A 21,872-nucleotide genomic window follows, 5' to 3' on the forward strand; every position below is an offset into this window, starting at 1 on the left:
AACGGCCTCCGCGTCCTCCTCCCCCTGCCCTCGGCTAAAATGGCTGGGGGCGGGGAGGGGGGTGGGGGTGGGGGTGGGAGGAGGTTGGGGAGCTAACCCGCCGGGGGCGAAGAGGGAGGTTTCCAAAGCCAGCCTCCAGCTCCGGAGCGGGGGAGAAAGAAAGGGGTTCTCCCTCGCGTGCCGCCTCCCTTTACACAGCTCCTCTCTGCACCCACTCATTCATCCCTCATTCCGGCCATTCATTCATTCATTCATTCACTCATTCATGTCCACCGGTGCATTCATTCACAAACAGGTACCCACCACCTACTCCTGGAGCCAAGGTCTCCGCTTCCTCCCTTCCCCTTCCCCATGGGGACCCCCTCACCTGCCTTGCTCTAAACATCTGATCCGTCCCGGGTGGGGTGCTCCATGCAGCTGCCCAAGTGGGGCACGCCCCCGTCCGACCCCAGCCCCGCCCTTCGCCTCACTGGCCGCTTGTGACCTTGAGCAAGTTTCTTAACCTCTCCCAGCCTCGGTGTCCTCTGTTGTAAAATGGGAGCATTAACAACCTACCTCCAAGACTTCCTGTGAGGCTTGAAGGACACCTGGAATGGGAGGCAGAGGAGGGCAGTGCCTGGCACTCATCAGGGGCTCTGGAAATGTCTGCACCTGTTGTGTGCCGCGTCTGATGTGGGTGTGGGGTGGGGCACCAGACCTCCCTCCTCTTAGTCTAGAAGTCCCAGGGCTGTGGGCATTCTGTAGAAGACCAAGGAACTCTCATCAGCAGACTCCGGCCTGGTCAGACCTTGTCACCGAGCTCCCCCACCCCACCCTGCCATCCATTTCCCTGGAGGGTTGCTGAGTGAGCCCCTGCCTCTGCCTAGACTCCCCCTCCCTCAAGGCCCCACTGCTGGCAGGTCCCCGCTGCCCAGATTTCCCACAGTCTGGCCTGGACCCCTCCCCCAACACCCATCGCCCTGTCTCCCACCCACTGTCCCAGTGCCAGGCCCCTGAGAGATGCTTCCGGGGGCCACATCACACTGTTTGCTGTCCTTCCTTTGGCACCCCTCCTCTGGGATGCCTTCCCAGATTTTCCCTGGGGGAAGGTCTCAGTAAGGGATACAGCCCCTCCCCCCCCACCTCCTGTGCTCGCCCCTCCTCCTCTCCCCACCCCAGCCCAGGAGCAGACTGAGGCCTTGCCTGAGGCCTCAGGTGAGCACCCCTGCCTTCTGGCCTTTCCCGCCTCACCTCTCCCTGCTAGTTTCCCTCCCCTTAACTCCCTCTCTTCCTTCTACAGCTTTCTGCTCAATTCACCAAACAGCTATTTTTTCTCCCAATTTTTATTTATTGCCCAAACAACATTAAACCAACAATAAAGGAAAGAAAAATCACCCACAATGCCACCGCCCTGTGGCATCAACAGGCCCATTCCTCCGCTCCCTTCCAGGCCTGTCCACGCACCGGCGACTATAATCTGTACAGAGCTGTGGTTCCTTCTCCGCCTCCCCAGACCCCCAGATGGACGTGGAGGAGCCCCCGGGGGGGCTCCCTTGTGCCTCCATCGGGGCGCGACGCACGTTGCTCAGGAAGAGGGTGCCGTGTCTTCCCCCTCTTCTAAATGGAACCCTTTGTAGGAGGGGCCCCTTTCCACTCGGTGCCTCAGAGTGGAATGGATGGGCTGTCTCTAGCTCTGTCTGTTGCTGTTAGATATCCAAATACCAACTTCATAATTGTGGTTTTAGTGGCTGCATGGTATTCCACCCAGCCAACGGACCGGCTCGTGCCTGGTGATGAGCACGGTTCAGGGAGTGCTCTTGGAGGTTCGCTGTGTGCCGGGCCCTTCTGAGGCACCAAAGACCAAAAGCGAGCAGCCCTGCTGGATCCCGCCCCCACCCCAGCGCCCCTTCCCCGCCAAGCTGGAAACACAGCAGGAGGGCTGGTCCCCCCCCCCAACACACACACCCAGAGTGATGGCTTAGGAGGACTTTGGGGAAACAGGCTTGGTGACCGCATGACCCCACAACACGGGGCCAAGTCAGCCGTGACATCCAAGGACAGCTTCCCCGAGGAGATGGCTCTTGAGCTAGGTCTTGGAGGGTCAGGGGGAATGTTCTTATTCCACCTTTGTTCCCGGAGGCTGTGACATAAAAGGGCCCGAGGTTTGGAGATCAGGAGTTCTTGGTGGGAGCCAGGGAGAAGGGGCTGGGGGCTGTGGAAGATGATGGGAGTGATGTCATCCAGACCAGGGGTGGGGGGGTGCAGGGCTTTGAAGGAGCCTGGGAAGTCTGGCCTTGATCTTGAAAGGAATAGGGTGCCAGGGAGGGAGTGTGACTACGATCCCTTGGATCCCTTGTGCCTTCAGCAGATGCTTCCCAAGCACGCACACCCCGCTCCACTCCTGTGAGTGGCGGGGCTCCCTGAGGGCACAGTGGGTGGGGCCGGGGATGGGGCCCTGGCCCCAGGGACTGAACTTGCTTAGAACCCTGAGCTCTAAGACATGCAGTCCAGGAGGCAACACCAGTCACCCAGGGACGATTTGTGGCTTCAACCTTGGGCTCGCCAAGCCCCAGCTGCTCTGCTCCCAGGATAGCAATAACCCAGGCTCAGTCTGCAGCCAGATGCGGCGAGCCCCACCACCGGGCAGCAAGGTCACCGCGGCCCTGCCACCTGCCTGTCCCCTCGGGAGTCCCGACATCTGCAGCCTGCTTGCCACCTCACCCCTTACCCACCGGCCACCCTGGGCCTTCTCCCTGTTGCTCACTTTTCTCGTCTTGGTGGGGTCCTCCCAGACCTCTGCGGGCTAGTGTGACAGGTGGTGAGGTCGCCCTCTACGCCGTGAAGCTGTGGCAACAGGACTCACCATGGTTAGACCCTTGTCGCCCAAGGATGTACCGCGCTTGGCCCTGTTGGGACCTCTTCTGGGCCGGGGGTGGGGGAAGGGTTAACGTGACTCTTGTGGGGGACAGAGTGGCCCCCTGGTGGTCAGGGGCCATCACCAGGCACCCCTTTGCCCCAGGCTTTGTCCTAGCTGTCCAGGAATGAAGACCCACGGGGTGGTGGTCAGGGGACAGTGCACTCAGAGGGCATGAGCAGATGTTCAAAGGGCATGACCTTGGACGTCAGCCAGACACCTGAGAGACAGAAGCTCAGCTTCCCCCACAGGCCGCAGCTTTGGCCTTGGGCAGCATCTTCAGGGAGGGGAGAACCCCTCTGGCCCCAAACGTGAGCGAGAGGGCCACCTGCTGGAGTTTCTGCCCCCTCTGTTAGACTGGAACGCGCCCCCCTTCTCAGACTGGACCGCCTCCCCCCCCCCTCCCCCCCCCCCCCCCCCGCCATGTCCTGAGGACAGTTCTTGGTCTTAGAGATCACTACCCTCCACGATCCCCACAGTCCTCTCGGTCTGGGGCACCAGAGTGGGGTGGGGCAGAGAATCACAGTCCCTGAAAACCTGTCCCGCCTGTCCCCCAGACCCTGGTCCCCCAGGTGACACCCCATGAACCACAGGCACGTGGCCCGGGGACCGGCTGGCAGCACAGACCTGGCCGAGCGGACCAGCCCTCACCAGAAAGTTCCACCAGCTTCTTGGACTTCTGGGATCCATGTCCTGATGCCACCAGAATCCCTGTCACCACCCTGCGCTAAAGCTTCCCATCCTGCGCTGCACAAAAGGTTGAGGCGCCGCCCCACCACGTGTACAGGAGTAAGGCAGTGCGCCCCAGCACAGAAATGCAGGTTGAGCAAGGAGGAAGCAAGGCCCCTAGCCCTTGGGGAAGTCCCTGAGAGGGCGCCAGGGAGTGGGCACAGCGGAGACAAAGCCAGGGGGACAAAGCCTACAATTCCCCAGGGTAGCAATGGGAGCAAGTGGGGCCAAGGAAAGTTCTGGAAAAGCCAAGGTCAGGGCATGAACTCCCCACTCCTTGCCTCACTTCTCTGCCATTTGCTGCCATTCTGGGGCCAAGCCAGCGGCTCCTCACCCCTCAGTCTTAGGCCTGAGGGTCCTGCCCTCTGAGAGGCCTCCCTGAGCACCCCCTTCCCTGGTGAGGTCGCCTTGTCCTCTCCGGTCCCTTGATTTCTCCGCGGGCGCGCGTGGCCCCGTTTGTGCTTACAGGGGATGTGTGAGTCTGGGTCTTTGGACACTGCCATCCCTGCAGGGGGTAGTGGGTGCGGGCTGGCGGCCGGTTTGCTTCTCGAAGAATGTGCGATAGCGCGAGCCCGAGTTCGGTGGTGCCGGTTTTTTGAGCATCCGCGCCCCCTCCCCAGCTGACCCTGAGCAGCTGGAGGACGTGGCCTGGGCCCACAGTCCCTGCCTGTCCCAGCACCTGCCGGGCCGCGGTGGCTCGCGGGAGAGCCTGCAGGTGTTGCCGAGCGACTGAGTGCGCGCTGGGCGCCGCGTGGGACGAAGCCTCAGGCTAACTGAGAACCGCCCAGGAAGGCGATGGCGACAGAGCCGCCGAAGGCCAGCTGTGATCCCTCAAACTGGGATGACAGTTCCAGGGGTTCCCGGAGGGGGCCAGACCGCTTCCCTCTTCCAGCCCACTGGACAGAGGCGAGAAGGGGGGTGCGAGCTGGCCCGCCCTCCCCAGCCCTGGCAGGCGTGGGAAGGCTTGTCTCTGATGAGCTACTCTTCCTGGGGGGCCTCCTCTTCTCCCCACAAATGACATCACTGCCCCCCCATCTGTGCCACACACCCGGGCTGCCTCTCCTTCTCCCCCCCCCCCCCCCCCGCCACGCAGCCATTATTCCCAGCAGAGGTAACATTTTTCTATGGTGATTTGAGCATTTCTTGACTCTGGCTCTCATTCACCTGTTACACACATCCCAAGTTCGGGAAAGGAGAAGCGGATTGTGTCTTGAAGGACAGTCCAGGTGGAGAGAACGACATGCCCCAAGGCGTGGGGAGTAGATGGGGGCAGGGGTAGGGGGCAGAGGGTGTGGAGGGGGAGGCAGAGGTGAGGCTGGAAGGGCACGAAGGCTGATGTGGAAGGAAGTTGTGGGAGCAAAGGGAAGGCCCATGCCCAAGACTCAGGGGAGCCAGAAGGCCTGAGGAGGGAGAAGGGGAGGGCAGGGCGGAGGCCGGAGGGGTGGGAGAGCCCCCAGCTAGGGTGATTGGAGCCTCAGACCCTCCTGGTGGGATCCTTGCCTCCAGAGACACCCCTACCCCATCACTGTGTCTCTCCTGACTCCTTTTCTGGGGCTGCAAACTCTGTCTTCCTCTTCACCCCGCCTTCTCCCACCCCCGGCTCAGTCCAAGTTTACAGCCTCTGTCCCTACCGCACAGCACAGGGGCTCCTGGGCCTCATGCCTCGGCAGGCCACCTCCCCAGGGACTCAGACAGCTTCTGACCCCTTCCTCTCAGGTCCCCTCCGTCCCTTCAGTGGGCTCCAGCACCTCAGAGCAACTCAAGCCACCAAAGATAGTGGGGGTGGGGGGTGCCAGTGGGAGTGTGCACATGGGGTGTCCTGAGCTCGGGGTCCCCCTCCCCGAGTCCTGATGGTCCAGGGCCCCCTCACCTGTTACGCAAAGGTGCAGCTAGGCCTGGCAGGTTCTGAGCTAAGTATACTGCTGAGATGGGGTGCTGGGAGGAGCCGGAGAGGGGGGAAGGGGGGAGGGCACCGGCCCTGGGCTGGGGGGGGGAGGGCGGGGGGGGGGGTCGTTGCCCAGCAACCACCAAGCGGCAAGGAGGGATTCTTAAAGAGCTGAGCAGAAAGGCTGAGCTTTGGAGGGGCTGAGGCGCAGTCTCGCATACCAATGGCTTCTGCTGCCAGCCTCCTCCCCTTCCCTCCTCCTCTCCTCCCTCCTAGGAGGGGAGCCCCAGCTGGGAGAGCAGGAGGATGGAGAGGAGGGGCGCTTAGCCCAGGGCGGGCTCGAGGCAGCCAGGGCCAGAGCCAGACTGGGGTCCTACCTTGTCCCCATATCACGGGGCCTGTGGGTGGGGGAGAATGGCCACCTTGAGGCCCACAGGCCAGAGGGCGCCCTGGGCTGCCTGACCCTCGGGGTCTGGGATGGGAGGGAGCTAGGACTCCGCACCCCCGCCCCACCTGGCCTGCCGGTGGCCTCCTTGTGCCCCTGCCTAAGGCGGAGCAGACGGAACTGCAGAACTGCGTCCTCTGGGGGCGCCTGGGTGGCTCAGTCGGTTAGGCATCTGTCTTCAGCTCAGGTCATGATCTCCGGAGTCTTGAGATCGAGTCCAGCATGGGGCTTCTTGCTCAGCGGGGAGCCTGCTTTTACCTCTGCCTTCCGCTCCCCCTGCTTATGCGCGCTGGCTCTCTCTCTCTCTCTGACAAATAAATAAATAAAATCTTAAAAAAAAAAAAAAAAAAAGAACTGCCTTCTCTTGGCTGTGACCTTGAATGAGCTACCTTCCAGGCCTTGTGTCCTGCGAGTCACACAGCGGAGGAAGCGGATCAGGCTGTGTCTGGTGGGTGGAGTTTCTGAGGAAGTCCCTCCTGGTGTCCAACTCGAATTCTCGCAGCAAGTGCTGGCTGCCTCTCTCCTGAGAAGGGAGTGTCTGTCCGGCCTCAGTCCAGCACCTAATATTCTAGAAGCAACAAGGGTAAGGATTCAGCTGTGAGATCTTCTGCTGGGTCCTTTCCTTCTAGGGTCCCAGTTTTCCACCTGTACCTGGAGGGGCTGGGCTAGGCCCGGATGCCTTGCCGGGGTCCAGGGAGAGGCCTCTGGATTTCTGCTTCCCTCTCGGACATCACGGGGAGAGCTCCCTTCCTGCTTCCCGCAGTGGTGGAAGGTGGTGTGGGGGGAGTCGGGAGAGTGGGGGGACCGGATTGTGCCACATTTGGAAGCCGATCCCATGCCCGATCCAATCCTGTCTCTCCTGGTCCTCTGAGTAGTCTCTGTGGGTCAGCATTACCTCTCCTGTCCTCTGTCCACCCATCTTCGGCCACCATCGTCCTCCCTACCCCCTCCCCGCTCCTGCCTCCCAGTCCACCCCCTCGGGTCTTCTCCCCCTCAGCTCTGAGGAGGCTTTTTCTCAAGTGCAGTCCCAGCCCTGCTGCTTCCTGCCAGGGCTCCCCACCCTGGGAGACAGATCACAGCCCCCTGGGTCGGACTGACCCTCTGCCCTCAGCTGGATCACACTCCCCTCTCCAGAACTGCCTCCCTCCCTAACACTCGGAGCTCATTCGTCCCTCCAGACTTTGTGACCAGAGGGCAGATCAATGTCTGTTGGAGGAGTGAACAGTACAGTAAGAGTAGGTCTCTGGTGACAGGCTTGTGCTGGCTTCTGAGGCCCTGGAATGAACAAGGCACGCTAGGTCCTCTCCCATTGGCCGCCATGCTGGTACTAAAACCGGTAAACAAATTCGTAAACAAGATCCTGCTGAGGGCGCCTGGGTGGCTCAGTGGGTTAAAGCCTCTGCCTTTCACTCAGGTCATGATCCCAGGATCCTGGGATCGAGCCCCGCATCGGGCTCTCTGCTTGGCAGGGAGCCTGCTTCCTCCTCTCTCTCTCTCTGCCTGCCTCTCTCCCTACTTGTGATCTCTGCCTGTCAAATAAATAAATAAAATCTTTAAAAAAGAAAAAAAAGATCCTGCTGAGGGGACCAAGGTGTGGTCTCCAAAATGAACAAGGTGAGAAGAGGAACAGAGCAGGAGAGCTCTCATTGGGTGGGTCATGGAGACCTGAAAGCTGAGAAGAGGCGGGTCTGGAAAGAGCTGGAAGGGTGTGCCAGGTAGAGGGAGCAGTATATGCAAAGGCCCTGAGGCATAAAAGAACCAGATCTGTTCAAGGAAGAGAAGAGAGGCCAGGACACTGGGGGAGCAGAGCGTGGTATGCGGCCGTGCATTCGTGGAGAGGAATATGGATTTTATTCTAAGCGTCATAGGAAGCTATTTGAGAGTTTTAAGCAGGAAAGTGACATGATCTAATTTATACTTTAAAGCGATCATCTGAACAACCACTTCAGAGAGCAATTTGGCAATAACTAGTAAAGTTAAAGATGTGCGTATCTCACAACCCCCACAGCCCCCCACCCCCAGTGTATGTGGGCGGGAGACTGCCTGCAGCACGCGGGTTTGGGGGTTGTACAAGAAGCTCCCCGGGACAAAACCGGGCCTTCCTGGCTCATGGTCAGAGGGAGGACAGCTGGAGGAGGCGGGCCAGCCCCTGTCCGACATATTACACAGCAGTGAAGACAGACCAAGCAGCCCCGGGAGCTCGGCAGCCCATCCCAGGCGCCCCCCTTCATAGATAAAACGAACAGACCAAGGTCGTAGTTTGCTGAGGGGCCTACAAAGGAAAACTCTAAAGAAAATATACGCCAGGGGCGCCTGGGTGGTTCAGTGGGTTAAGGCCTCTGCCTTCGGCTCAGGTCATGATCCCAGGGTCCTGGGATCGAGCCCCACATCGGGCTCTCTGCTCGGTGGGGAGCCTGCCTCCCCCCACCTCTGCCTGCCTCTCTGCCTACTTATGATTTCTGTCTGTCAAATGAATAAAATCTTAAAAAAAAAAAAAAGAAAATACACGCCAAATTCAAGGCAGCGGTTTCCTCCATAGGTGGGGGGAGGGTTTGCCCTCCTCTTTGAGGTCCTGTATATGGGGCTGGGGCTGGGCTGGGTGCACATCGGTGCAACCGTGCATGTGCCGCGCAGCTTTTGTGCGTATGAAGTCCATAGAAAAAGGGCGCCTGGGTGGCTCAGTCGGTTAAGTGTCTGACTCTTGGTTTCGGCTTAGGTCATGATCTCAGGGGAGTTCAGAGTTTTAAGATTCTCCCTCTCCCTCTGCACACCCCCCACCCCCCACAGGGAGCACGTTGCTCCTGCACTCGCGGGCTCTCTCTCTCTCTCTCTCCTCTAAAATAAATAAATACATCTTAAAAAAAAAAAAAAACAGAAAAGGATCAGTTGCTGGAGAGGACGGACTGGAGGGCGAGAGGCAGCGGACCAGTTGGCCAACACTCTCTTTTCTTCTCCAAGCCCTTGGGTTTGTGTTCTGCTCCAATACACCCGGGTCTTCTCCTCCAGGAAGAAAACTGACGCTCAGAGAGGGCAAGGGCCTGCCTGCGGTCACCCAGCAAGCTGGGGGTGAAGGAAGCTATGACCCTGAGGCCCCTTCCACTGGGGCTGAGCAGGGAGGTCAAGGCTGCCTTGGGGACCTCCGAACACCCCTCTCCCCCACCCGGGACATTTTCTCGTGCCGCCCACTCGTCCGCTCTCCCACCCGCCAGGGCTCCGTCGGCCCCAGCCCCTCATTCCTGCGGAGAAGGAGACTGCACCCGGCTGGCTGGGGCCCAAGCCGTCTCCTGGTAATTGGGTTTCAGGGATGCTCATGGTTATGCTAATGGCGCGGCTGGGAGCGCCAGCCCCCTGGCTCCCGGGGGGAGGGGAGGCCCCGAGCAGCCGGGGGTCCCCCCAGCGGCCGCAGCCTTCAGCAGCCCTTCCTTGAAAATCAGACCGATTCGAACTCTGGCTCCCCCCACCTCCCAGCTCTCTGACCTTGGGCAAGTCCAGACACCTTGCCCAGACTCTCTGTCCTCACCTGTAAAGTGGGGAAAAATAACAGGGCCCTCTCTTTAGGCTCTGGGGGGGAGGGAAAGATGAAAGAATCCACTGGAAACACTTGGCCCAGTGCCTGGCCCAGAGAATTTGCCCGATAAATGCGTTATTAACTATTTTTTGTTTTTCTTTAAAGAGGTCCTGCAGGAGAGTATGGGCAGGGGCTGAAGCCCGTACTCTGCACGATGAGCTAACGGGTGACTCATTGTCTTTTGCTTTTTCTTTATGTATATCATCCAGTTTGGGGCATTCGACATGAATTTCTTGTATAACAAAAATACCAATAAGTAGAAGTCGCCTGGGGACGGGGCGTGGAGAATGGGTGTTGAGGGACATTGAGGCTCCAAGGGTTTGGGGTCCAGCTTGGGGACAGATGTCTGGGAAGTCGGATCTTGGCAGGGGTGGAGCTGAAGAAACCCAGGCAGGAGGGGACTCTCCACAGCCAGGGCACCTGCTTAGAGCTTAAATAACCAACTGGGTGGCTTTCCCCCTCCTTTTTTTTTTCTGGGTGGCTTTTGTAGGCAGAGGTGTCAGGGAGGGCCCCCTGGGGTAGACCAGGGGCTCTGGAACCACAGATGGGAGGCAGGAGGTGTGGGGCAGGACTGGGGGAGGCCCTTCCACAACAAAGGGAGGCTGATACAGGACCAGTGGGAAAGGAAGACCCTGGGGATCCCAGCTGGGTACAGCTCCCAACAAATTTAGGGAATCACAGCGCTCCTCTCAGAGAAGACGGAGTGGGGACTCAGTCCTGAGGGCAGACAGGCTAGATCTGGCTGAGTGGGAAGCTTAGTGGCCCAGGTTCCTGGCAGGCCAAGAGGATTCAAACCCTCTCTCCACCCTAACCACCCTAACCTGTGTGGCCTTGGGCCCCAGACTTACCTGAGCCTCAGTTTCCCCATCTGTGAAAGGGAGCCGCAGAGACTGCAGGATCCCTACGGCTCTCGCTAGGAAGCTGGTGAGCATACCTTGATGGGAAGAAACTGCTGTTAAGATTATTAATCCAGGGGCGCCTGGGCGGCTCAGTGGGTTAAACCTCTGCCTTCAGCTCAGGTCGCTTAGACCATGATCTCAAGGTCCTGGGATTGAGCCCCGCATCAAGCTCTCTGGTCAGCAGGGAGTCTGCTTCCCCCTCTCTCTCTGCCTACTTGTGATCTCTCTCTCTGTCAAATAAATAAATAAATAAAATATTTTAAAAAAATTATTAATCCAGCCCATCAGCAGGCTGACCCCCTTCTCCCCGGCTGACCAGGGACCCCAACCCCTCATACCCACTGCCACTGTGGAGCCCTGAGGACCTAACAATTTTATAGGCTTTTTTTTTTTAAGATTTCATTTTTAAGTAATCTCTCCACCCAATGTGGGGCTCGAATTTACAACCCCGAGATCAAGAGTCGAGCGCTCTTCCGACTGAGCTGACCAGGCACCCGGTTTTATAGCCATTTTAAACTATATCATCTCTGCCCCACGAGGGCCTCAGTTAACGGACCCTCTAGCCCATGGATGAGGAGCCCAAGGCCCCAGGGGCCCAAGATCACAGCTGGGGGTTTCAGGACCAGAACTTGCAGAGCACAAGAACGGTGGCTTCTCCGACTAAGAGGGGGGGCCTTGAGCAGCTCACTTTGCCACTCCGTGCCTCAGTTTCCCCATCTGTCCACAGGGCGGGAAGGGGTGTGTATCCACACGTCAGGCCCCTGCCTCCCAGCCTGGGGAAGGTCTAGGAAGCCTCATATCCCCCACCCCCAGGCAGCCCCACCTAAGAGGACAGTGACCTTGGCCTGGGGGACCGAGTCTGTCAAACACGGCAACTGCTTTCACAGTTTGAGATGCCTTTGAAGTGTCTTGTTTTATCTTCAAAAATTCAGCACATGTCACATTTTATTCCATCTGTGGGACATTTCTAATCTAAAGCGTGTTTTAAACAACTCACCCTCAAGTAACACGGATACCCACGCAGGCCTGCAGGAAGTGGGGGGGCGACTGCGCTGGTGTCCCAAGAACAAAGCCCGCTCCCCTAACCCTCTGGGCGGGGCTGGGGCTACCAGCGGTCTGGTCTGCCGGCACCAGGCGCCGTGCCAGACTTTGGGGTGCTGGGGGGCCATGGGGGCTCACAGCCAGGCACGGGGCGGCTGCAACAGAACAGTAGTGATGGGACACACACAGGCATTGTGGGGTGCTCCAGGCCTGGGGGGGGTCACCTCCGCGATGCAGTGACCAGCAGGTCCCCTTCGTGTCCACTCTGAGCTGCTCTGGCCCCCATTGGCTCTGACCTCCTCTCCCACTTCTCTCCCCGAACTCACTCTGCTTCAGCTACAAATGGCCTCCTCTCGCTGCCTCAGGACCTTTGCACAGGCCTGGGGGGGTGCCCCTCACAGCTGGCTCCTTATGTTCAGCAGATCCTTGACTCCTTCTAGATCACTCCCACCCCACCCCACACTCACTCACTGGCCAGCCATTCTCTCCTCGCTTCCTAACCTCTGGCACCAATGGTAATCTTTGTTCCAGTTCATTCTTGTTCTGTTGTTTCTCTGCCCCCTGGATAATGAGCTCTGTGCCCACAGTGCCTGGCCCAGCTGTGTCCCAGCGCCTGGCACAGAGTAGGGGCTGGATTTGTATTTGTCAAATGCTAGGAAGCTGAGATCTAGCCTTCTGAGGAACGGAGAGGGGAGTGGGCCAGGCTGAGGGGCTGGGGTTTTGGGGAGCAGCCTTCATTCCCCGAGGCTGGCGGGTGGCTGGCGGCCCTGCAGGCACCGAGAGCTAGGACGAGGTATTTGGAGCAGCAGCGGCAACAGCAGCCTCCACACACCAAGGGGCTGTGACCGCCTCAAAGTCACCGCTGCGTCCGCTCACCAGGGCTCTCCCCGGCCCAGTAACCTGCTCAGCGCTTTCCTCGGGTCACTGGGTCTCCTCTCTGCAGCCCAGCCCCCGCACAACACCCGCTCGCCTCCCACTCCCTGGCCTGGAGGATGTGTCAGGGACGAGCTGGGCGGCTCCTCTGTGGCCTCCTGCCACTGCCCTTGGACCAGCACCCCCCCCCCCCGTCACCTGCACGCCCCCCACCCCAGGTCCTGCCTCCAGAGGGCCCCTCGGGTAGGTTCTTCCACAAGTCCTGATGGCCGCAGAGCTGGGTAGACCCCAGGATGGCCTCGCTGAGTGACTCTGGGCATAGCCCCTAACTCAGTGTAAATGGTTGGCGGTCACCTGCTGTGCACTGAGCTCAGGGCTGGGAGCCGGGGCCAAGTATGAATGACACACACAGCATGACCGGGAGGTAAGGAGGCTGAAGCAGGGATCTGTGGCCCGCAGGAGCTGGGGGGGGGTAGCTGGGTGTGCCCCTCAAGGCTGGCTCTCAGGGTGGGGGATGTTCAGGGTCTCCTCTGAAGAGGCAGCAGCCCATGCAAAGGTCCTGGGGCTGGAGGAAATGGAGCCACTTTGAGGACCCAGAGTGTGGCCCATGGGGAGGTGAGGGGAAGGGGAGGAGGAGAGGAGCCAGTGGGCCCCAGGCTGGGCCCCGTTCTTTATCCTGAGAGCACAGGGGAGCTTTGGGAGGGTTTTGTCAGGAAACCAGGGTAAACCAGGAGATGCTCAAATTTGCATTGTGAAAACATAGTTCTCTATGGCTCAGCTCTCTCATCTGTAAAATGGGTCAGTAACATGCCTTCCACACAGGGTAAGGGTTAAAGAAGTCAGAGCAAGGGGGCGCCTGGGTGGCTCAGTGGGTTAAAGCCTCTGCCTTCGGCTCAGGCTCAGGTCATGATCCTAGGACCCTGGGATTGAGCCCTGCATTGGGCTCTCTGCTCAGCAGGGAGCCTGCTTCCCCCTCTCTCTCTGCCTGCCTCTCTGCCTACTTGTGATCTCTGTCAAATAAATAAATAAAATCTTTAAAAAAAAAAAAAAAAGAAGTCAGAGCAAGTCCGGGCTTACCAGGCCTGGGCCCCGGCACTTCTGCCATTGTGGGCCCTTTTTCTATCAAAATATATTAGAGGATCACTTAGCCACATAAAACAATTAATAACAAACATAAAAAAATGTATGTTAGAAGCTGATTTTATGAGTTTGTTGGCATAAAGACAAAATGTATTAACATTATATACTAAAAATAATTTCAGACTCAAAGTTCATTTACTCTTCTGATTTTGTTTTTAATATTTTTGAAGATTTATTTATTTATTAGAGAGAGAGAGTGTGTGTGAGCTCGCACAAGGGGCAGAAGGGGGAGAATCTGAGACAGACACACCAGTCAGTGTGGGGGCCGGACTTGATCCCATGACCCTGAGATCCTGACGTGAGCAGAACCCAAGAGTTGGACATTGGACCAGCTGAGCCGCCCAGGCACCCCTCTTCATCTGATTTGAAAAGAAAGTACATTTTCATGGGTCCCTAAAAATATCATGGGCTCTGGCCCATGCCCGCTATGCACTGCCCGGCCCTCAAAGTGGGGGCCTTTCTTTTCACTAGGGGCTGCCTGGCAGGGGCGGGAGGCGTGGGTGGCAGGGCGGGGGTGCTCAGAAGAGGCCGGTGTCTGTGTGCCTCAGAGTCTCCCTTCGGGCCCCCCCGGCCCCTCCCCAGCACCCAACTCCAGTGCTCTGGCTCTGTCCGTGCCCGCCCCGCCCCTCCCTCCAGCCTGCAGAGCTCCTTCCCCAACCCCTGCAGCTCCTCATTCTGCCCCAGGAAATGGCCGGACTCCTTAGGGCCCCTGCTGTGCCCCTCTCCTGCCGGCCTCTCCTTTCCTCTGAAGCTGTGCTATTGCCTCCCTCCAGCCTCAGCTCAAATACCACCTCCTCCAGGAAGCCCTCCCAGCTGCCAGGCCTCACCAGATCTTGTCCCTCCCTTGCCTACCGTTTAGGCCCGGGAGCTCCTGAGGCCCAGGGACTGGGTCTTTTTCATCTCTTTGTACTTGGTGGCTCGTGGCAAACATCAGCAACCTTCTCCCTGTCCCGGCACAGTGACCACACGCCAGCCCCTCACGTGGTGGGCCGGATGCTGGGGTCCAAATGGGGGGGCAACTCCACCCTGCCTCCGCCCCACCGTGGGGCACACCTGCGGGGGGGGGGCAGGGAAAGGGGCTGGGGCCCTTGGGGGAGGTGCCCTGGGCCTGAGAAGGGTTGAATGAACGCCTGGGCAAGTGCCCTGCATGAGGGGGCAGGTGGGGGGCAGGGAGGGGCAGGCAGAACATATGGAGGAGGGGGTCATGCCCCCGGGGACCCTCAGCCCCTAGCCCGGCGGGCCCCTGTCACGGGACAGAGGCTTTGGCAGTGACTGGCATCAAGGGGTGTGGACCTCATTTCTACCCCGAGGTCACAGGCTCAGTGCCGAGGCTCAGAGCCAGTTAATGATGCCCCGTGGAGGCGCCTGGGTGGCTCGGTGGATTGAGCCGCTGCCTTTGGCTCAGGTCATGATCTCAGGGTCCTGGGATCGAGCCCCGCATCAGGCTCTCTGCTCCGTGGGGAGCCTGCTTCCTCCTCTCTCTCTGCCTGCCTCTCTGCCTACTTGTGATCTCTCTCTGTCAAATAAATAAATAAAATATTTTTAAAAATTAAGTATTTAAAAAGAAACAGAAGGAGAAGGCACGTTGACAACCAGCCATCCTGAGTCAGAGGCCTCCCCTCCCTTCCCCATCCCTCCGTGAACCTGTTTTCTCATCTGAAAAATGGGCTCATGACCACTTGTGATTCAGAACTGAAGGGAGCATGGTGGGGACAGCGGGGGGAGGAAGAGCCGGAGACTGTCAGCCCAGTGGGCTGGAGGAAGGGGATACGCAGACCAGCCTCATATGTGGGACCCCCCTTGAGCCTGGGGACGAGCTGGTGACCAGGTTCTCTGGGTAGCCCAAGACTGAGAGCCAGCGCCTGCCTGTTCCCACCTGGGACAGGTGACATGACCTGGCCACCTGGCTTGCCCTTCTTCCGGCTCAGCCCGGTGAAATCCTTTAACCCCGGGTGAAGTCCCCCGGCCCACCTCCCCCCTCAGCCCTCCCATGCTCCTGGCCTGGTGGACATCAGGGCAGCTCACCCCAGTCCCCGACCTGGGCAGACCAACCCGTGGTGGGGTTCAAGGGAAACCAGGCGGCAGTGGGGTCAGTCCCTTCCAACAGGGGCCTGCAGAACGGCAGGTCAGGGCCCCTTCCCCTCCGGCCCCTTCGAGGCTCACTGCCAACACATTTGGCACCGAGCCTCCTGTGAGCGGGAGCCAGCTCGTTTGCGGCCGGTGTTAATTAAGAGAGAGAGGTGACGGGGGGAGGGGGGGAAAGGCCACAGAGGGCAGCTTCCGACAGCTGCCAGTACCGCTCTGGGCCAACCCCAGATGCCCAGGCCTCCCTTGCTGGCTCCAGGGCAGGGCTGTCCCCAGGTCCAGCCCCCTCTCACTGCAGCCTTGGGGTGGGGTTGGGGTCGGTGGGCAGGTCCAGACTCGTCTGAAGGGCTGCAGCGTGGAAGGGTCGGGCCCCGGGCCGGCTGTGGTTGGTGGGGTGTGAGCCTCCCTGCGCTGCCCTCGAGGTCAGCCTGCCTTGCAGCTTGGCTACAGTCAGACCCCGTTCATGCCCTGCCACCACCACGATGCCCCTCAGTCCCCCAGCCTCAGGCTTCTCATCTGTAAAATGGGAGCCTGGCACCCCCGTGGGGCCCTGCTGGGATTGTTAAATGGGATCATGTGTGCAAAGCACTCAGTCTGTGCCTGGCTGAGGGTCCTCACCGCCCACCGGAATCGAGCTTTCCGGGGGTCCCAGCGACCTCCAGGGCCCTGTAGGAGCCCGCCTGCCCGCATCTGCCTGGCGGTCCCCGCCTGGTCCTCCTCGTGCCAGGGCTCCGGGTCCCAGCTGCCTCCCGGCCTGCTCAGCCGGCCTTCCTCCCGCCTTCCCCGCAGCCCCCCAGCCCTGCTCTGGGAGCGCCCGGCCGCTCCTCGCCTCTCCATCTTAATTAGCTGCTTGTATTAATCTCGCAAGTAGCGTGGCAACTTGCAGCCCTGGGTTTTCGGGCTGTGGAATTAATTATTCCCCAAGCGCAGAGCTGTCAGCTCTGGGAGACCAGGCGCTCCGAGCCGCCCGACACCACTTAGCAGGGTCCACAGTGTCTGCGTGGAACCCCGGGCGGGAGGACCGGCCTGCCCCGAAGGGGCCCCCACTCCTGGCACCAGGCTGTGCTCCCTGTGCTCCTCCCACGGAGGGACCCCAGAAGGTAGGTGGGGTGCGGGAGCTGCGGAGGAGCAGCAGGCCGCACCTGGGAGCCCGGACTCCGGGGTCCAGAGGAGTCGAGGCACAGCGGGTCCCCCACCTGGGAGCACCTGTCCCGTCTCGCCCATCGCTTCCCCTCGCTGGCCCCAGCAGCGAGCACCGAGGCAGCTGCGAGGCCAGGAGCCAGAGGCCTGGCTGGTGAGGGGCCCTGACTTGCGGGCTTCGCTTTGCCCTCCCGTCAGTCCCGTGGAGAAGCAGGAGGGGGCCGCAGGCCAGGCAGAGCGAGATGGACAGGTCAGCCCCATCGGCCCGGCCCTGCGGAGGGGGCTGGAGCCGAAGACCCCTCTCTCTGCCTTGGCCTTCACGCCAACCCTGGGAGATTCCCCGGGGGGGAAACTGAGGCACAGAGCAAAGGTGGCTCTAGTCGGCCATTTGTCGAACCAGCTTCGGTTCCAGTCCCAGGACTCTGCGCCCTCACCGTGCTGCCCCGGGATGGGGTCCCGGCCGTCTGTTGGGTGCCCCAGCCCTGGTTCACGGGCTCATGTTCTTACCCCCAACCCCTCCCCCCTCCCCCACACTCGTTCCCTGGGCAGTACTCAGTACAGGTGCACAGTTTTCTAGTGGCATCCAGCTGTGTCCCGTGCGCTCCAAGGCCAGGGACCAGGCCTGGCACAGATGGGCCCCGCGAGACGCTGGGTCACCAGAGTGAATGAATGAACGAAAGGATACACGTGGCCACAGGTCTGCGGCTGCTCCAGACCCCGCACGGGGCTGTGTCCGGGGTGAGCAGCTGGGCCCGTGCCACCCTGCAAACCCCAGGCCCAGCAGGAGCCTCAGCAGGAGAGGGAGAGCCCGCCTCTCCTCTCCTCTGCCCCTGCCTCAGAGAAGATCCTGGGCCCAGAGTCTGAAACTCTGGCCCGCTCAGGCCCAGCTGCCAGCCCCCCACCTGCCCTCTCCACAAGCTGCTGGCCCGCCAGCTCCTCCCCTGCTGACTGGCCTTTCTCTCTCTCTCTTGCAGCCAACAGCTCCCTGCTCGGAGGCGGCGGTGGTAAGTGGGGCTCTTCCGTGGCTGGGGGGGGTGGGGTGTAGAGGGGGCCATGGGCCTGGGGGTTGGGTTCCTGAAATCTCTCCTTCCATGGCTGCTTCTCTCCTCGGGGCCTGCTTGCCCATCGTGCCAGCCATGCGCCTGCCCCCTGCAGCCCTCCCCATGTCTCCCTCTCTGACCTTTTCTGACACCCACCCCCTCGGCCGAGCCTGGCCTGCCATGGCTGGGGACCAGACCAGAGCCCTGGATGGCAGGCCTGGCCCCGCTCGCTACCGGGGGACCCAGCGGGTCCCCAGGCTCTGAAGAGTGAGGCCTCCTGGTCTGCAGCCGGGGGGTTGGGGGCCGCACGGGGCCGGACACGTGAGGGTTAAAGAGCCGAGGCCTAGGACTGGAGGCTGCAGGTGTGGGAGGGAAAGCCCGGCCCTCCGGACTCAGTTTTCCCACCTGGGCGCGCAAGCCGATCTGCCCCACTCCACGACGACCTCGGAGGGCGGCCCCACGGCCAGGAGAAGGCCTCGCGAAGTCAGGGAGCGCTCCGCGGGCTGTGAGGCCCCCCCAGAAGGCGCGTGTGTGTTCGCTGTGGCTCCCCACCACCAAGCAGGGGCTCCAGCAGCTCCGGGTGGGCAAGAGCGAGAGGGATGCGGCCCGCACGCTTGGCAGCGTGTGGCCAAGGTGGGCCCAGTCCCTGTTGCCTCCCTCCCCCACCCCATGCCCACCTCCCCTGGTCAGCCCTGCCTGGGCGGGCCACACCAGCCCCTGGTCCCCGGGCCCCTCGGCCCCCACCGGCTGGGCCGCCCGCTGTCGGCACCCGGCGGCAGCATGATTGCTGAGCTTCGGGGCAGGGGTTAATGCGCCGTCGGATAAATCCTGGGGCCGTGTTTACGGCAGCAGTGGCGGGGGCCCAGGCCAGGTTTTAAAAGGGGGAACAATAAAAGGGGCGTTGAGGTCAGGAATAAATAAGAACAGTGCTAAGAGCTGTCGGTGACCGGCCAGGATGCCGGACGCGTGGCAGGGGGTCTGTTTGTGGCCAGAGATTGTTTCCCTCCCGCCCCTGCTTCTCCTCCACTGTCCCTGTGGAGGTCACAGCTATCCCGCTATCCCGGGGGCCTCCCGGAGTGCCGGGCTTCACTGGGGCTGGGGGTCCAGACAGGACCTTTTGCTGAAGCCTGTCCCTTTTGGAGGACGCGGGGGCTGTCACCGATTTGCCGCCTGCCGTGTTCTGCCTTCAGACATCCCTCTGCTTTGCGGGTTCATTCATCCCTCCAGGGACTGAGCACCTAGTACCCACCGCGTGCTGGGCCCCGAGCCAGGTGCTGGACCAGAGGGGCCTGGTCCCCGCCCTCCCCGAGCTCACAGGTCAGATGCGACCCCCCACCTCCCCCGCGTGCTCTGTGCGATGGGGGAGCAGGGCTCTCGGAAGAGGTGGCGCCTACACTGGGACCTGAGGGATGGCTGGAAGGCAGCCAGCATAGAGCCACGGGAAGGGTGTGCTGTCCAGAGGGAACAGCACAGGTGAAGCCCAGAGTGAGGGAAAACATGGGGCATTTGGGGAGACTCAGAAAATTGGAGCCGTCACAGCTCCCCAAGGGGAGAGGAGGCCGGAGCCTCCCGGAGCCCGTGGGGAGCTGGAGTTGTAGCCGTGCCATTCTGGGAGACAAAAGACCACAAAAAGGTGTGGGCCTTTTAAATCCTAAGTCAGGTCCTTCGTCTGCTCAAAACTTTGCCAGGGCTCTCCCCTCACTCAGAGCCAAGGCCAAGTTCTTAGGGCCCCAGCCACCTGCCAGACTCCCTGCCACTGGCCATCCCTCCCTCCCCGGGCACCAGCCTCCCTGCTGCCCCTGCCCGAGGCCTGCCCACCGGGTCCCCTCGCCCCAGAACCCTCTTCCCCAGCTGCCATCTCTCCCTTTGCCTCTGGCCAGGTTTCTGGGCTCACCACCCTCTCGGGGCGGCCCTCCCTGACCCCTCATTGAAACCGCAGCTGCCTGTGCCTACCGCCACTGTAGCCTGCCCTCCCCATCCCAGCCCACCCCCGAGCTGCTGTCTCCCAGCGCCCCGCGTGCCCTGTAACCCACTTGTCGCCGTCACTGCTGATTGGCTCTCTCCCCTCTGAGAACAAAGCTCCGGAGGGCACCGCTGGGTCTCCAGCAGCTAGAACTGGGTCTGACGCCTATGATCGGTGCTCAGTGAAAGGGTTGTTGAATGAATGAGTGAACCGCAAACAGGCAGGGATGGCCCGACGTGTTCTGAGAAGGACTTGCTGGGGAGGGCAGTGGGAGCCCCTGAGGGTTTCGGCAGGGCAGGGAGGGGCTCAGCTGTGGCCTGGCGACCTCCCTCTGAGAGGTCAAAGAGCACCTGCTCTGGCCAGACTGCATGGGGAGGTAGGGAGGGGTCCTCCAGCTCCCCTTCCAGCGGCACCGAGGAGGACAGGAGGGAGAGCTGGCCCCAGGGGCCGCCTGCCTGCGGCAGAGATGGATGGGTGGGCCAGGACCCAGGAGGAAGTGGGCCGGGAGTCCAGCCTTTTAACACCGGCCGAGATTTATGGAGCCGCTGCGAGAGCTCGCCAGGGCTGTCACTCTGCTAATGTGATTGGAACAAGGTGGAGGTTGGCAGGAAGGGGACCGCGGTAGGGGCGAGGCTGGCGCTTGGGAGCCTGGAGCCTGCCTAGGACTGGAGCGCAGGTGGTCCCAGCCCTCTGAGATGTCCTCCGCCCTCGTGTCCGCCACCTGTGCCCCTGCTGCTCTCTCCAGCCTTAACCTCCCCCTCCCCGACTGCCCGGGTGGGAGCCACGGGCAGCAGGAGCCAGGGACTCGGTGACCCAGGTCCCCACCCGGCTCTACTCAGACCTGCATCTGTCTTCCCATGGGGTCACCTGAGGTTTCTGCCTCTCTTCCTGCGTCCAACCCCACGGGGGTTCGGCCTCTGCTCACTCCCCGTCCTCCTATCACCACCCACCCTCCTGCCCCGCCCCCCACCTAACCCCCTCCACCCATCCACCTGCCCCCCACCTCTCCATCGACCCCTGCCACCCGCCAATCTACCCCCGACTCCTGTGTCTACCCCCCCACCCATCTGCCTGCCTTCCCCATCGACCACGTACCTCCCACCCACCTGTCCACCCACCTACACCTCCAGCACCCCCTCCCCCTGCCCCCCATCCACACAAGCATCAGGCAAGGGTGGCCTGCCCTGGCCACTCTGAGTTGGGCTGCAGGTCCCAGCTGACCCTCTCCCCCTGCCCCGTGGCTTTTTCCGGAGCACAGATTCCCCTTTTAGTGGAGGGCATTATTTCACGTTCGGTCTTGTCGCTTATCTCCCCACTAGAGCACACGAGAACCGCTCTCCTCGGGACTGGGTTCTAGGGGGTTGCACTCTCTGTATGTGGGGCCCTTTCCCGAGAGCCAGCAGAGAGCCAAGCTGGCACACAGGTCCCCCAGCCCTGCCCTGGGGTGGCGGGGAGGGGAGGGGACAGCGGGCAGGAAGGGGGGAAGGTAGAGTTAGGGGGTGGGGACAGCGATGACTCAGGAGGAGGCCTGGGGCCTGCAGGGCTTTGGTGAAGGGAGCCCAGTGAGTCTCTGGGAAGCCCCCCGACTCCGCCCTCACCCTCATTCCTCCCCAGGGCTCTGTCTGAGTGTGGGTGGTGGTGCGGACTCAGGGCTCCTCGGCTCTGTCCTCAGAGAGACCTAGTTCGGGAGGAGGCTCCCCAGCAGAGGGGGCATCTGACTCAGGCCCTGAAGGGTGAATAGGAGTTCGATGCGCAAGGAGGCGTGGAGAGACGCCTTGGAGCCGGCAGGTGCACGGGGGAGCCTGGGTGGGTCCACCTACCCACTAGACCCTCAAACCCCAGACCACGCCACGCCTGCTTCCCCGCCTCCTTCCCGGAGAGACTTTCACTGGCTCGATAAACATATTTTTTTTTAAAAAACAGACCGCTCTCCTATTGTATGGTAAGAAGGGAGGCGGGCCCTAAATCAGGATGGGAATCGACAGGGCCCTGACGCGTGTCTCTCCCGTTTATTAGGACTGAAATGTTTACTCGGCGATAAGGAGCCGGCTTTCTCGCGGAGATTTGTGCGCTCTTTTTCAATTACCCCTCGTCTTTCTCTGCCACTTTTGCACTAAAGGGATAATAAATGTATCAGAGCGTTTCAATTATTCATCTAAATCATGACTGCG

General features: G+C 60.9%; 1 protein-coding gene across 1 annotated transcript in view; it reads left to right on the plus strand.

The window, feature by feature from the left end:
- The window catches only part of MACROD1 (mono-ADP ribosylhydrolase 1), a 141,975-nt gene that overhangs the window by 110,430 nt on the left and 9,673 nt on the right, over positions 1-21,872 (plus strand). Inside the window, 1 exon segment of the mRNA XM_046015645.1 lies at positions 17,673-17,702. Coding sequence (XP_045871601.1) covers positions 17,673-17,702 — 30 coding nt within the window.

Source organism: Meles meles, chromosome 8, assembly GCF_922984935.1.
Source record: "Meles meles chromosome 8, mMelMel3.1 paternal haplotype, whole genome shotgun sequence".
NCBI lineage: Eukaryota > Metazoa > Chordata > Mammalia > Carnivora > Mustelidae > Meles > Meles meles.